Source organism: Pan troglodytes, chromosome 11 (genome assembly GCF_028858775.2).
Source record: "Pan troglodytes isolate AG18354 chromosome 11, NHGRI_mPanTro3-v2.0_pri, whole genome shotgun sequence".
NCBI lineage: Eukaryota > Metazoa > Chordata > Mammalia > Primates > Hominidae > Pan > Pan troglodytes.
In genome coordinates, this window is record NC_072409.2 from 113,832,054 (window position 1) to 113,847,937 (window position 15,884).

The 15,884-nt window shown below is 38.8% G+C and overlaps 1 protein-coding gene across 8 annotated transcripts in view; it reads right to left on the reverse strand.

Moving 5' to 3' along the window:
• SMARCA2 (SWI/SNF related, matrix associated, actin dependent regulator of chromatin, subfamily a, member 2) overlaps nucleotides 1-15,884 on the reverse strand; it is a 178,097-nt gene that overhangs the window by 88,727 nt on the left and 73,486 nt on the right. For all 8 annotated transcript variants that reach the window (XM_054657899.2, XM_054657897.2, XM_054657898.2 and 5 more), the window contains exons 20-23: nucleotides 7,971-8,078; nucleotides 7,269-7,355; nucleotides 3,144-3,190; nucleotides 591-757 (exon numbers count right to left, since the gene is read on the reverse strand). In XM_054657899.2, the coding sequence (XP_054513874.1) occupies nucleotides 591-757; nucleotides 3,144-3,190; nucleotides 7,269-7,355; nucleotides 7,971-8,078 (409 nt within the window). The remainder of the gene's footprint in view (nucleotides 1-590; nucleotides 758-3,143; nucleotides 3,191-7,268; nucleotides 7,356-7,970; nucleotides 8,079-15,884) is intronic.

The following is a 15,884-nucleotide window of genomic DNA, read 5'->3' on the forward strand; positions in this document are numbered from 1 at the left end:
TTACTAATTTTTAGGACATGGTATTTAAATTTCACTCTTAAAACCAGGCAAATATTTTACATAGCTTGCAAAATCCAGGAAACAATGAAGTCATGTCTCTTAACAATATAACATGTGGATACGTCTTATTTAGGAAGAGGGGGGCTTTAATGATAAATATAATCTTAAATGAATGATTGTATTGTTACAAAGAAAAGTGACATAGCCTTTATCCCCTTAAAATATGCCTTAACTGAAAAAGTTAAAGGTGTGTCAATGCATTCTATATCTTTGGCACATAGGTAACAATTTTAAGAGCAAGGAAGATTTTAAAATTTTAATTTACTTTAATTTTATTTTATTTAGGTACTCATAAGTGACTCTAAACTCATTTGTGTTGGTTTATTTGTGGGCTATGCAGCTGCACAAATGAGGTCAGCTTATTTAAAGCTTAAGGATGCAAAAAATTGCTATCTAGAAAAACTGCTCCCAATGCTTCTAGTCAATTCTTCAATTTTACCCCTTCTTTTTGGCTGAGATTGGATCTAAGTGCCCATTATCCCTTCATTTTCAGTAGTATGGCTTCTGAGCCTAATGCCTTATGCACTTACCATCAAGGCGTAGGTAAAGGAAGTTCCGAAAAGCAAAATAATCCTCCATGATGGTCATGAGAGATGTCATCTGGCAGAAAAGCAGCACTCGGTGATTAGTCGCTCTCAATTTTGGCAGAATACGATCAAGTAGCTCAAACTTTCCTGAGGCCCGATACAGTTCAGCCCTGAACCCAAAAAAATGCAAAAACAAGAAGACAGTATTACTTCTGTCTTCTTGAAAAATCCAGCATTGCTTTGCTTTTCATATAGTCCTTTGTACACTGTAAACATTCAATAAGTAACTGTGAAATGAATGAATGAATGAATATGAACTCCAAAGCAATGAGAATATTTAGCAGAAAAAGAAAATATATTCATATAAAACCCATGAAAAGTGCATTGCATATACTAGGTATGACGACAGGTTCTAGAAAGAAAAGGAACCACTTTCATGTTCTTAATACTTTCAATCTTTCTCTCAACTTATTCTTTCTCCTCGCCCTCTCTCTCTCTCTCTCTCTCTCTCTCTCTCACACACACACACACACACGTACACACACACGTATATGCCATGTTTCTGTAAATTTCTCCTTATTCAGTATATAACTTTTTAAATTTTTAATTCAGGGCACTTAAGATTCATCTAAATACTTATTGATCACCTACTATGTACCAAGCACAGTGCTAGCCATATATATAATAAGAAGCAAAACAGAGTCTCATTTTACTAAATGGATAATTACAAATTGTAATAAATACTATTAAAATAACAAGTTCCAGTGAGAAAACTCACAGCAACATGTGATGCCTTCTTTAGATTGGAGCAGAGTTTGGCAACCTTTGGCCCAGTCTGCTGTCTGTTTTTACAAACAAGGTTTTATCAGAACACAGCCACACTCACTCATCTCTATTGTCTGGCTGCTTTCATGCTACAGAGGCTACGCTGAGCAGGTGTGGCAGACACTTTATGGCCCACAAAGCTGAAAATATTTACAATCTGGATCTTTACAGAAAAAGTTTGCCAACCACTGGTTTAGAGTGTCAGAGGTGACCTCCCTGAAGAGATAACATTTTAGCTAAAACCTGAAATAATGAGTAAAAAGGCATCCAGGTGAAGAATGGGGGCACTGGGGTGGAGAGGAGGAGACTCCAGGGAGAGGAAAGAGCATGCATAAAGGTCCTGAGGGGTAAAGGAGACAGAAGGATTTGAGAAATTAAAAAAAAACAAAACAAAACAGTGAGCATGGCTTCAACAGAAGTGAGGAGAGAATACTGGGAGATGAAGACAGAGAGGTGGAGGATGGGACTAGGAACAGACCGTGCGGGGCTCTATGAGCTACACTCAACGTTTTCATTTTCAGTGCAACGAAAAGTCATCAGTGGGTTTTAGGCAGGGGAGCGATGAGGTCTGGCGTGCCTTTTTATAAGATCACTATGGACGCCATGTAAGAATGGCCTGGGGTAGGACACGAGTCTTGGATTACTATACAAGTACAAGTCAAAAACACGTTGGGCGTATGAGATGCAGAAGACGCTGTGATATGGAGAAAGGCTAAAGCAGGGCCTTTTCCCTCTACTGTTCACCCATTTTTTTCTTTTATCAACAGGGCTGTGTTATACAATTAAAACTGAATTGTAGGTGATACTGTTTGGAAAACTCGCCAGGGCACGTGTAATCTATGGTACTGAAACGTCTCATCTGGTAGTTGATTTTATGACACAGGATACGTTATTTCTAACAGACACATTTTCAAATGTATGTCTTCCGGACATTCATGCTCCACTCCGAGAACTGTTCTCCAAATACCCTACAGCTGTGTTTTCACCATGCAACCCTGGCCAAGCTGATGGGAGCAGGAGTAACCACAGAACCCACAGAAGAGAGAGGCAAGGAGAGGTGGGGAAAGCTTAGCAGCACTGCTTCAGGATAGGCTATAGTTCCCGGTTCTTAGCCCAGTGAAACTGTCTGCCCTTGGGATCCAAAAATGATGACTACATCCTAATAATACATTTTTCAAATTTGCAACACACACACACACACAGACACACACACACTTTCTGTTAATGCAGTGTTCATTTTTGTTGCTGCAAGTCAAGATTCTCTTTAACATCCATTGCTAATGAAAAACATTTCTTACACAGACCACACTCTAACAAATGACTATAAAACTGTAAACATTTACAGCAGATGAGAGATTTCTTCTCATGTACATTAATGTCAAATGTCAATGTGAAATTTAATAAGATAAATTCTCTTCAAGCCCAAGCTATACTTTTGGTTATAAATAACAAACCTTTGAAGCTTCAACAACATTTTTAGAACACTAGGATACTATTAAGTCTATTAAATAAGATCTATGTCCTTTGAATAGCCACTTGCTTAAGGCAAGTAATAATTTATGCCAGTAAAGTAAAAGAGAATGCTGATACCGTTTTGGTTAACTTCTCCACTGAAGAGCACTTAGAGGGCTGGAAGTAAGTATTTGCACAAGAGGAAACACTGTAGAGAGGAGGAGTTTATGTAAGGCCAACAACATTTTTTTTAAAAGAAAAAAAAAATTTGAGATTTACCCATTGATGACCCCATTTGAATAGCCTAGGTGTTCAGCAAAGGATTCCTTTAAAAGAGAGAGATAGAAAGAACGATTTTAAAAAATGTAATTATTAACTTAATGATTACTCTTTTAGTGAGGTTATCCTACCTATTTCTATAGTTAAAATAATTAATGAATAAGCAAAAAACTTACATACATAATGAACCAGAAATTCAGTATATTGCATGCAGACTTTTGTTCCACCAGAAAAGTATCCTGTGAGTTTCTTCTAGTCTCTAGACTCTCAGATAACAGGGTTACTTTACCCATCACACAGTCACTGAGCACCCACTGGCCCATAGTGGAGCCAATAGTTATTTCTGGAGATCCACCCTCTAGGGTGGATCTGAACTCAAGGAATACAGAGTCTAGACTAGAAGAGCACAAAAACAAGCAAATCAGAATTAATATGTATATATAAATATATGTGATAGGGTTTGGCTGTGTCCCTACTCAAATCTCATCTTGAATTGTAGCTCCTATAATTCCCAGGTGTTGTGGGTGGGACCCTGGGGGAGACAACTGAATCATGAGGAAGGTTTCCCGCATGCCGTTCTCATGGTTGTGAATAAGTCTCACGCGATCTCGTGGCTTTGTAAGGGGTTTCCCTTTTCACTTGGCTCACATTCTCTCTTGTATGCCACCATGTAAGACGTTCCTTTCACCTTCTGCCATGATTGTGAGGCCTCCCCAGCCATGTGGAACTGTGAGTCCATTAAACGTCTTTTTCTTTACAAATTACCCAGTCTCAGGTATGTCTTTATCAGCAGCATGAAACTGGACTAATACAATATGTATTGTGGAAAAATTTAGCAATAAAAATAATTGTGATTATATAATATATTATAATTCTTAGTTGGGTGAAATCTTTTCTTTTTTTTTTTTTTGAGACAGAGTCTCACTCTGTTGCCCAGGCTGGAGTGCAGTGGCGCAGTCTCAGCTCATTGCAAACCTCTGCCTCCCAGGTTCAAGCGATTCTCCTGCCTCAGACTCCTGAATAGCTGGGACTACAGCATGTGCCACTATGCCTGGCTAATTTTCTGTATTTTTAGTAGAAACAGGGTTTCGCCACATTGGCCAGGCTGGTCTTGAACTCTTTACCTCAAGTGACCTGCTTGCCTTTTCCTCCCAAAGTGCTAGGCTTACTGGATGAGCCACCACACCTGGCCAGTTAGGTGAAATCCTAATGTCTCTTCTATACTGTGCTTTCCTCTATTACAAATAAGGTCCTAGGTGTACAGCACCCCTCCAGTGTCCAGCTTCTGTTTTCAGAATACAGAATGTAATCACACAACTCCGTCCTTTCTGATTCACAGAAAGAAATACTGTTTTCCACGCATTTCTCCATTCTGACTTTATGAGAAATGACTGTTCTCCATGCATTTCTCCATTCTGACTTTATGGGAATGGCAACCATCTGTGGGAATGGAGAGCAGGTTACACCTTCACATCAGCCACCGGCTGTCTCCCTTTTCTGCTTTCCCTCCTCCCTGGATCCCTGCAGCTTTTCCTCCAAGGGGACCAGATCTTTCCCTCTGGGCTCAACAGTACTCTCAAATATGCTCATGATCTATGGTAGGCTCCAGCCCTGTGGCAAAATTAACAGGATGGACTGTGGCCAATACCTCAACTCCATCCCCTAGAACCAAGCCCATGGTCTCCATTAGGCTCCATCCCTGTCTCCAAGCAGGATTGTCAAAACCAAAGAGAGGGGTCAATGGATGCTGTTGGAGATTAGGTAACAGCATCATGTTAAAAATACTGTTTCCATTTCTTGAGTTTAAGGTCCCCAGGGAGGCAGTGAGACCCATTTTGAGGCTCAGCATCTGGCAGGATTTAGTATGAACAAAGGGTGTGTGGCAAACGAAACACAACAAAGGCAAATTCACACACCATCTCTGTTCCATAGTTGTCAATAGATTTGCCAATAACTGTGGATCTCTTGTTTCTAGGAAAAAAAAATTGCAAATCAGAGTCTGCCTTTCTACCAACTGCTACTTAAAATGTCAATAGGTAGGTACTGAAGGGCATGCACCTTAAACTTCGCTTCCTTCATGATTCCCCCTCCTCCTCTATCCTTTCCCACCCTCCAAACTGAAGCTGGAGGACAGAAGGCATCATCTCCCTTCCTTCCCTACTTAGCCCAGCATGGCTCAAGGGGTCATTTCTTTTATGATAACCAAAACGAAGTAAGATTGATGCTTAATCTTCAAAATTCCTAAGTCCCCAAAGGCCCCCATAGATTACCATACGTGTCTTAAAATTGTTTTCAGAAAAAATGGGACAGTGGGTAACAGGTTAGACTAACAAAATCCCAGACAGTTTCATCATTCGACTTTTTTCCCAGCTCCTCTGAACCCAACATACACCCACCACCAATTCATGGGTACCTTAAATCTGATATAACATGCCATCAGTTTACAAGATGCTTCACATGTTATTGTTTAAAAGCTGGTCCTCCTGCCAGTATTATAATCTATTATTACCCCTGTTTACACATCAAGCACATTACAACATGAAGAATCTGAGGGACTTACCCCAGTTCACAGTTACAAAGTGACCTGGTGGATATGAACTCATTATTGGCCATTGCATTCCCCTTCAACAATACATGTAAATAACTGTGACTTTTTTTTTTTTTTTTTTGAGACTGAGTTTCGCTGTTGTCACTCAGGCTGGAGTACAACGGCGCGATCTCGGCTCACTGCAACCTCCACCTCCCGGGTTCAAGCAATTCTCTTTCCTAAGCCTCCTGAATAGCTAGGATTACAGGTGCCTGCAACGACACCCAGCTAATTTTTGTAGTTTTGTAATTTTGTAGTTTTAGACGGGGTTTCACCATGTTGGCCAGGCTGGTCTCGAACTCCTGCCTCGGCCTCCCAAATTACAGGGGTGAGCCACTGCACCCAGCCATGAGATTTTTAAAGTGTTGTTGCTGTTGTCATTTTACTCCAGTATGTAGGTACTTTCCCCTGTGTCTATGGATATTCTCCTCTACGCCCACACACTCTCTCCTATGTCTATGGCTACACTTCCCAGTGTCTATGGATACTTTCTCCTATGGACTCCTGGAATAGCAGTGTCAGAAATCTTTCCAATTATCCAGCACAGCTAGCAAAGAACTCTGACATGTGGATATGGTGTGCAATGAATACTCTGACCTGACATGTACAACTGCCAAAAATAAGGGACAAAAAAGAATATTCGAAAAGAAGAGTGCTCCAAGTCCATTTTTATACTGCGATTAAGTTTTAACTTTCCAGAAGTTTCTATGTATTTTTTAAAATAAATTGGTGCAGACACTGGAGCCCTGCAGTGATGTTCTCTAGGTCTCCTGCCCATTTTGCAGTAGCAAGTAGGCACTACCCTGGCAAATAATTGCCACCAGGACCATTTGCCTCAGCAGCAGCAATGACAAATGGGGAATACAATTGTGGCTCCTTTTTATTCCTGCTCCAGTCAATTGTGCCGACTGGGGTGAAACACTGTCAATTTAGGAAACTTATTCACATGGAGTGAACATGGCAGAAAATGTCCTCTCCCTGCAAAATAGCTTTCTAGAGACCTAAGCATCAGGATGAAAGCCTGGATTTACATCATCATGACAGAAACAAGAAAGGAAAAATATAAATCAAAGTAACAGACTAAAGCCAGTGTCTTTTACAAAGAAAATATTTAAAGAAAATCTTTCTCTTTAGAAGTCATAAATACATTATTTTAATATTTTTCACAGGATTCTTTTGAAGAAGCTGAATGTATTTATCATTATCTTCAATTTCAGAGCTCCCAGTATAACAAGGTAATTCACAGTACTTACCCAAACCCACACAAGTGAGCCACTGCTTATAGCATTTTCTCTCCACTTTAAACTCTTGGTTATAAAATTCCAGATGCTCAAATGCTTGGTGCCAATGAGAACCCATAACCAGAATACTCATGTTTGTTAATTCTGCTTGTCGAGCTATCAGATCATGTCATCTCAACTTCCACCAACATGTTTTAAATCTATTTTGGTTTTTTTTTTTTTCTGTTTGTTTGTTTTTTTTAACTAGCATTAGTATGATTAGCACAATCAGGCTCAAAACACACAATACAGACTTACCTCAATGTGCTGAAACATATATGGGTGGTTGCAGATTTTTCTCAGCTGCATAATAGTGTTCATAAGTGTCTTAGCACCTCCTTTCCCCTAAGAATCAGTGGAAAGGGAAAAATAGAATTAATTATTAACTGGTCAGACATTTCAGATCCTTCACACTGGGCTTCTTATACAAAGGACAAAGGACCATAGGTTTTTTCAGTCACCTACACACCTTGTGGTTCAAAGCTTCTTTAATTATATAGCAGTTCCTGAGTTAGACATAATGTCTTTCTTGTGATTAACTTATGCTACAAAAAAAGTGAACCTTGAAGGATGATGTCCAGTCGATGGCTTTGCAACATGACTGTCTATTCCGTAGGACTCCGGAACACAGAAGCACAGAACAGATGCCCAGGGAGTGAAACTGGATTTTAAAACCTTCTAAAATGCCACCCCACACTTAGGCAGAATATATTTGCTGCAAAATTGACATAAGCAGAGCTAACTATTTTGGTAATATGAACATATTCCTTCTTTCTTCCTGCCCCAATGCAGCTAAGAGGTGAAGAGATTATCTTTGGCAGCTATAATAGCTCAAAGGAGGTCCAGTGATTTACTTTAACAAATCAGCATTAGCAGGGATGCTTCCTGTGAATATTCAATGTCACAGCCATGAGAAGACATACCACAGCACCTGGAGTTGCATCATCTTTCGCAACGTACCTTCTTATCTTTCTCAGAACCATCTGTGAGAAGGATCCCCTTGGCTTGCATATGGCGATACAGAATCTTCTGCAGAGCTGACATGTCACACTTGATCACATATTCCACCTGCAGAAAAGAGAACAGTAAGTAGGCAAGAGCAGGAAGGAGAAGGCGCCTGTTCTAAGAAGTCTGCTGAGTCAGTGTCACTCCTGGAAGCACAAAGGTGTCTCTCTTTCTCTTTCTTGGATTCACGGGGTGCGGGGTGAGATGGGGGTGTCAGAAGAGATCAGAGTCATCATTGTTAAAGGTGCCATTATGATGGGGGGGCCCTTCTAAAGGTTATATGTAATTGATGCTAGGGTCATGTTTTCTGAAATTTCTTGACTTGGTTCCAAATTTGAGAGAGAGAATGGCTTACAAACTGTTTAAATTCAAAAATGTTCAATATGGGATTTTTTAGCATTTCCTTCACTTCCCAATTATACTTCCTTTCCTATGAGCAGAACGGTTTTAGGAAAAGCAGTGACTGGCAAATATCCTGTGATTTTCTTTGTGAAACATTTTTAAATGGTCACATGTGGTATCTCTAATACTAGTCTTAAAGTGAGATTTATAACATCCCTAGGGTGATTACCGTTACCTTCTACTCTTGAGAAATGGCAGGATACAACATAGTGAGAACAGGTGGAAGAGAGAAATTAATCCACAATTGGACACTACTTTATGGTCATCTAAAGGAGGACAAGGCCCCCTGTGCTTCCAGTTGAAATACCATCAAAATCCAATTTTAAAAAGGTAAGCGGAATTCACATGCTCATGGTTTATCACACACCTGCATACTTTATCATACTCCTAATACATAAAATCTGCCTTATTTCCTACCATTGTTTTTCTTTATTTAAAAAAGAATCCCAATAATACAAATGTGCAATTCTCATAATAAACATCAGATTAATGCCTAGAAATATGCAGAATGTGATTAAAAATAAATCAGCAAGCTGACTAATGTGTAATAAACTGATGTAAAATGATCACATTATTTGCAGCTCTGAGGGCCAGGGAGAAGAGGTCACAGAGAACTTGAATATTCATTCAACTGTTGCTTTAGAAGGAATCTGTCAGACCAAATGGAACCACAATTAATAGTTTCTGGCCACACATTTTGATGCATCAAATGAGATTAGAGAAAAGCCTGCTCTTTTACAGAAAAGGTGAGAAGTGTAAGTAACCCCCCAAAAACATGCTTTAGTTTTTAATGACCTTCTTGGCCAGGTGAAAGAAAAATCTCCAAGATTAATAAATAAGTATGCATTTAATACAGGCTTTGTGTTTTAGATAACTGATCATGTTGTATGTTTAAAGTACTTCTCCTTTTTTTTTTTATGAAAATTTTCTATAATTTGGCCAGGTGTGGTGGCTCATGCCTGCAGTCCCAGCACTTTGGGAGGCTGAGGCGGGCGAATCACGAGGTCAGGAGTTCCAGACTAGCCTGACCAACATAATGAAACCCCAGCTCTACTAAAAATACAAAAATTAGCCAGGCATGGTGGTGTGTGCCTGTAATCCCAGCTACTCAGGAGGCTGAGGCAGGAGAATCGCTGGAACCCGGGAGGCGGAGGTTGCAGTGAGCTGAGATCACGCCACTGCACTCCAGCCTGGGTGACGGAGCAAGACTCTGTCTCAAAAAAAAAAAAAAAAAAAAAATTCTAATTTTTTCAGCTGTATTGAGGTATAATTGTATCAAGGTATAATATTTTATAAAGGTATAATATATACAAGTACATATTGTATATATTTAAGGTATGTCTGTGATATTTTGATATACATCAACATTGTGAAATGATTACCCCAGGCTTCTACTTTTTCAAGAGCTGTTAACTCACAATGACATTTGATATGGGTAAAGAAAAACGCTGAACAACTTTAGACTTTAACAAGTATAATGGTAAAATGACATCAAGGACTAATATTACTGGGCTCTTTCCATAGGAAAGGCCCCGTGCAAAGTGCTTTCTGTGCCTTCTCTCATTTAACACACAAAAGAGCTCTACTGGGATAGCCACATTTAGCCTTCTCATTTTATAGATTAGGAATCTGAGCACCACAGAGGTTTAGCTACAGGCCCAAAGATATAGCTATTGAATGGCACAGTTAGGATTTGAAATAGAATCCACTCTCTTAAGCTCCATGTTAGGACGACTAAGGAGATTTTCAGGCTTCCTAGCTCTGCCTGAGGTTCACCTTCACCTGCACCTCCCTGCTGGCTTGATCAAACCTTCCTGAATGTGGAAGGCATGGCTGATGCTTGTGAATTTGGGGAAGGCAGATCCAGAATTCAGGAAAGAACACTCAAGCACCTTCCTCTCAGTCAGCCACTGCTAAGGGCTGGAGGTGAAGGAGTTTGGAAAGCAGGAGGCAGGCATGGTGATACCATGGAGACAGGGATGCCAAGCATTCTCAACGAGGTCAAGTCAGCAGAGAGGCAAGCAGCTCTCAAGGACCTGATGGCTGCTCTTAGAAGACAGAGTCTCTTTCCTCACACAATTAGGGGATTTAATACACGTGATCAAAAATCACATAAGCTTCACAACTGTATTTTATGTTTGCTCCCAGAGCCTTCTCAAACAACTCCATGCCACTTGGTTTGTTTGTGTACTTTTCTCCAGGCCTGGGATGTCCTTACTTAGTCTTAAGGCTCCTTTCTAACTCTACTCTACCTTGAGGGCCCATTTTAAGATCTTTCCCAATCACACTATCAGCCAAAGCCAATTTCCCTTTCATTTCTCTCAAAGAAGTTTGTCAGTAAGCTTCTTTGATAATGGAGAAGAAAAACAAGAAGACATGCTAAAGCTCATTTTCCCAATATATATCTACATATTTATTTATGAATTACTATATGCATGCACTAATATTAATGTCTCAAGATATGAGTTACTTTCAGGGCACGGGTCAATGTTAAAGGAAGTTGATTTATATCCCTATTTAAAGCTGCCAATTTGATGATATCTAATATTTTTGGTCAACTCCAGCCCATGTACCATGATGTGGCTGTTGAAAACCAATACTAGGAATGGGAAAAGAGACAGGATGGCCTTTTTCCCGTTGTTCATCTATGCTTATGTGATTTCAACCTGCACTCCTTTGCAGAATCCCTTTAAGCCCTTCTGGGGACCAGGGGTGTTAGTTTAGTTAAAATCAGATCATACTAAATCTCCTTATCTGGGCACGGGGAAACCCATAATGCCTCACCATTGGCAGAAAGTAAATGAACCAGGCAGCAAGGATGAAAGGACTATCAGATGCTCCCAGTGGTGGAAACCCACTCTCACGCTTCCCCTGGGATAACCTACACAGTGTACTCCCCCAGCACATGACTCGCTTTCAGACACACATACGTACCTACCACATAAGTACCAGTGTCAATCTGCATGTTAAATATCAGTGAAGATTTTTTAAGAGAAAGATCAATATATATGATTGTTCTAACATCTTTCTCCACCCAATGGATTACTAATAAGCATTTCCCAACACATACACCCATGTGTACATACTGGGTACCCCGTCCTAAACCACCTGAATGCCTGGATCATTCATTCTGATTGGTGGGATGATGCTGCCTTGCATTGCCACACTATTATTCAGTGTGAGTAGCCCTCATGTCCACAGCCAAGTCTGTTGACTTCTCACACCATGCCTCCCATTTCTGGTATATTGTGCCTCCCACCTGGCCTGAGTGCAGTATAACGTACAGAGCAGGCAATCAACAGGTTTGTATCAAGAAAAGGGATGGACTGAACAATTATAAAGCCACCACACTGAATCACAGTGATGAGAGAAGTTTTTATAATAATCGTGCCAACTCCAACTCGGTTGAGTCTGAGTTCATCCCCCAAAAAATGTGATGGCATCTGTTTAGAGCATGCATGTGAAAGCTCCTCAAAATATACTGGTGCTATAGCAAATGAAACTTGTGACTTCTTCACGGGGGTGATTCTCCCAGTAAGTTAGGTTTGTGAGAGCCACTGGAGCTATTTTTGTTTAAATCATATGTAAAACTGAGGTGCTGACCTCATGTATCCGGTAATTATCTCCTAAGCATTCTTATGTTAGTAAATGGCCTTACTGGTCCCTAAAAGTAGGCAAATCAGGTCATTATACTGGCTCAGCATTTCTTCTTATATACCCCTGTAGAAGTATTTGAACTTTGTTCATAGCTTCTGCCTGAATACTATTCTTCATTTATAATTCCCCTTCCTAAAGGATGTTTTACTGGAATAATAAACCTAAACTACATGCGATATATCACCACTTTGTGAACTGAGATTTGTAAACAATATGATTCAATTTATGAAAAGTCTCAGGTTCTAAACGCTATGGCATGAGAGAGGAACAAAGTAATGATTAATTATGCTAAGCATTCCAAAATTTGATATAATGAATACACAAATTGCCAATGTAAGCAAAGCTTTGTTGGTGTTTTTCAAAAATTATATCAGAATCAGGATTGACTTTAGGTAGGTCAACCTCTAGTTAACCTCAGATATTATATACATATTTTAGCATATTTAGACATAAAGAAATACCCAGCCAATTGCAAGTATCGTTGGTTCTTGATGATATGAATTAACAAAAGAGTCAGCACAGACAACCTTAAATGTGAGCTAAATAGAAAAATCAATTTTTATTTAGCTTAAGTTGTTCTTATATAATCCCTTTTCTATTTGGCATTCTTTCCCATGCATAAGAAATGGATTTTATGCCAACAGCTTAGCGGTGTTGGTGGTTGGGCGGTGGGTATATTCCCTTGCTCATTAAGTGTTCCATTAGACTAATATTAAAGCTAATTTTCCTATGCGGTTGACCTGCATTTACAAAACTGTGGCCTTTATATACCTGCTTTAGTTTCACCTGAGAAAGCACATGAAAAGATGCTCAACAGTATTAGACATTAGAGAATGCAAATCAAAGTTACAAGACGCCACTATGCACCTATTGAATGGCTAAAAATCTTGAAAAACTGACAATAGCAAGCACTAATGAGAATGTGGAGGAAGTGGAATGGTCATATATTTCTGGTGGGACTACCCAGTGCTTCAGACAGTCTAAGAAACAATGCAGAAGTTTCTTACAAATCTATGTATACACTGACCATTCGATCAACCAGTCATACACCTAAGGCGTTTACTCAAGTGAAATGAAAACCTATGTTCACACAAAAACCTGTACATGAAAGTTTATAGCAGCTCTATTCATAATTGTCAAAAACTAGAAATTACCCAAATGTCAAACAAACTGCGCTGCATCCATGTAATGGAATATTATTCAACAATAAAAATGAACCAACTATTGATACATGCAACAACATGGATGAATCTGAAACACATTTTGCCAAATTAAAAAAAAACATGCAAAAGGTTATATATTGTCTTATTCTACTCATACGACATTTTGGAAAAGATAAAGCTATAGACAGGGATGGAGAACAGATTAGTGGCTGCATGAGGCTAAGAGCCGAGGGAGGGTTTGACTGAAAAGAAGTAGTACCAGGAAATACCAGGGAATTTTTTTTGGAGCGGTGGATGATTACATTGTTTTGAATTTTTGTTGTGGGCATGGTTAACACAACTCTTCATTTGTCAAAACTCATAAAACTATACACCAAAAGAAGCAAATTTTACTACACATAAATTAAAAAATAAAAGTAAAAGCCTCTTTCCTATATGGCTCTTTTTTCATAAAAACATTTGAGAATTACTGCTGTGAAAGTATTTAGCCTTTTCCTCCATGTGCCATAGTTCCTTTCTGGATTCTTTATTCAGGCTAAGTAAGACATACGCATTGTTTGTGGCTGTAAGCAGTGGTGGTAGAAGAAACTTCTTTACCCCCTAAGATGGCAATGAAATTTCCAACTTTCCCCAGGCTAAAAAAAAAAATCCTAACAAGGCTGAAAAAGTAGAAAATGAACATCAGCCCAGCCATAACAACAACAACCACATACACACACAAAGTGCTTGAAAAGTTTATGGAGAGAGATGTGGGGGGGCTACCGGAAGGATAGCAAAGACAAGAGAACAGTGAGAAAGAGCTTGAAGAATAGGAAAATGGAACTCCCATTAATAACAGAGACAGCAACATGAGTAGAAAATAAGGAATATGGTAGAAGCAGCTGTCATTGGTTGGGTGCCTACCATGTGCCTGGCATGGTATTAGGAGCCCTACATCATTTAATCCTCACAACTCCATAAGACAGAGTCATTTATCTTCCAGTTCACTGATGAGAACACTAAGACCCATTTAGGTTAGATGACTTGCCCAAGTTCACATAGTAAGATATGGAGAATGTGGTGAAACCCATGCCTACTCTGACAGGCAGAGCCCATGATTTCCACTCCACCAAAGGAAAAGATAACATGGCTGCCTTTAAAGGTACAGATACCTCTAAAGGTAGATAATACCACACACTGAGTATTTTACATACCTCAAATATAATACTCTGGGTGTTAATAAATACATGTATACTTTATGCAAGAGACATACTCTTGATCATTTGAGGGTAAATACATTTCTTAAAAATTTTATCATCCTTCAAGTATACTCAGGAACTTCTCTTGTAGAAAGAACCATAAAATAAATATTTTTGCAAAGCAAAGAATTCCTTTGTGATATAATTAATCGCCTCATAATTCTTAGGCTGCAAAAATTTCAATTTTTCTCTAGTGGATTTTCTTACAACATAACATACTTTCAACTTGCAATATATTTTTAAAAATCTATCTGTATTAGCCAGTCTTAGAAGTGAATGAACAAGATTAAGAAGTCTTATGGAATGAATAAATGAAGGGCTTCAGTTAATTGCCTTTTATTTTATACCTCTTCTAAAGAAAAAAAAAGAAATTATGGGATAAATTAAAATGTTTAACATTCCATCTCTATCACTTGCAGAATCACCGTAACTGTATGCTAGGAAGTAATTCAAGGCACCCACATGGCCACTATACCCATTCATCAATTTATCTACTCAGTAACTAAACTCCATGTTGAACAGAAAGGGAGCTACCCAGAGGCCAAGACCACAGGAAGTCCAAGGGAATATCAATAGCATTCTACATCCAAGATGCATTCACCAGCAGAATAAAATACTTAAATACTTAGACTTTCACTGAGATATGCATGGTATAAAAGTCATTTTTAATTTTTTTTTCTGGCAATGCATAAAGGATTAGGGAATAAAATTCTCTCGTAACAAAGTGATCAACTTTGTACACCATCTTGAAAACTCCCACTTAAAAATGAACAGGATGAACCAATCTGTCCAAAAATAGAGTCGTTACCCAGAAAAACCACAATCATGCAAAAATAAGACATTTCAGAATTGGCTCTTCTAAAGAAAAAACTCAAATCAAAATACCTCATGCAACAAATAGTATACAATGCTAAACTATCTTTAAGAGAATGAAACTTAGAATTCAAATATGCATGGTTCCAAAATATGATCAGAAACCTATTAAACTAATACTCACACCAACCCCAAAACATGGAGCTAAGGGCTCAAAAAGTGTTCTAAAGTACTGCAGACTAAGTTTCCAAAAGTTAGTCTGAAAAATACTGGCTTAAAATGTTCACAGGAACTTATTTTTATGGCACAGAACAAAAATAATGTCCCCGAATAATTAGATGATGTGTCTGTAATTTGCAGGAACTCTGTTTTTTCACTTACTGTCAGAATGGTGACATCACAAACATCAAATGTTAAATAAATTTCTAGAAAACCTGTAAATGTTTACCACCCCCTTCAATGATGATACAAGTCCCCAACGCCAAATCTTCCATTCACTTATAAGCAGAACAATTCTACAGTGCCTGCAACAGTGAACTCAATGAGGTCCGTAACTTAAAAAAAAAAAAAAAAAATCTAAAATTAAAATGTAAATG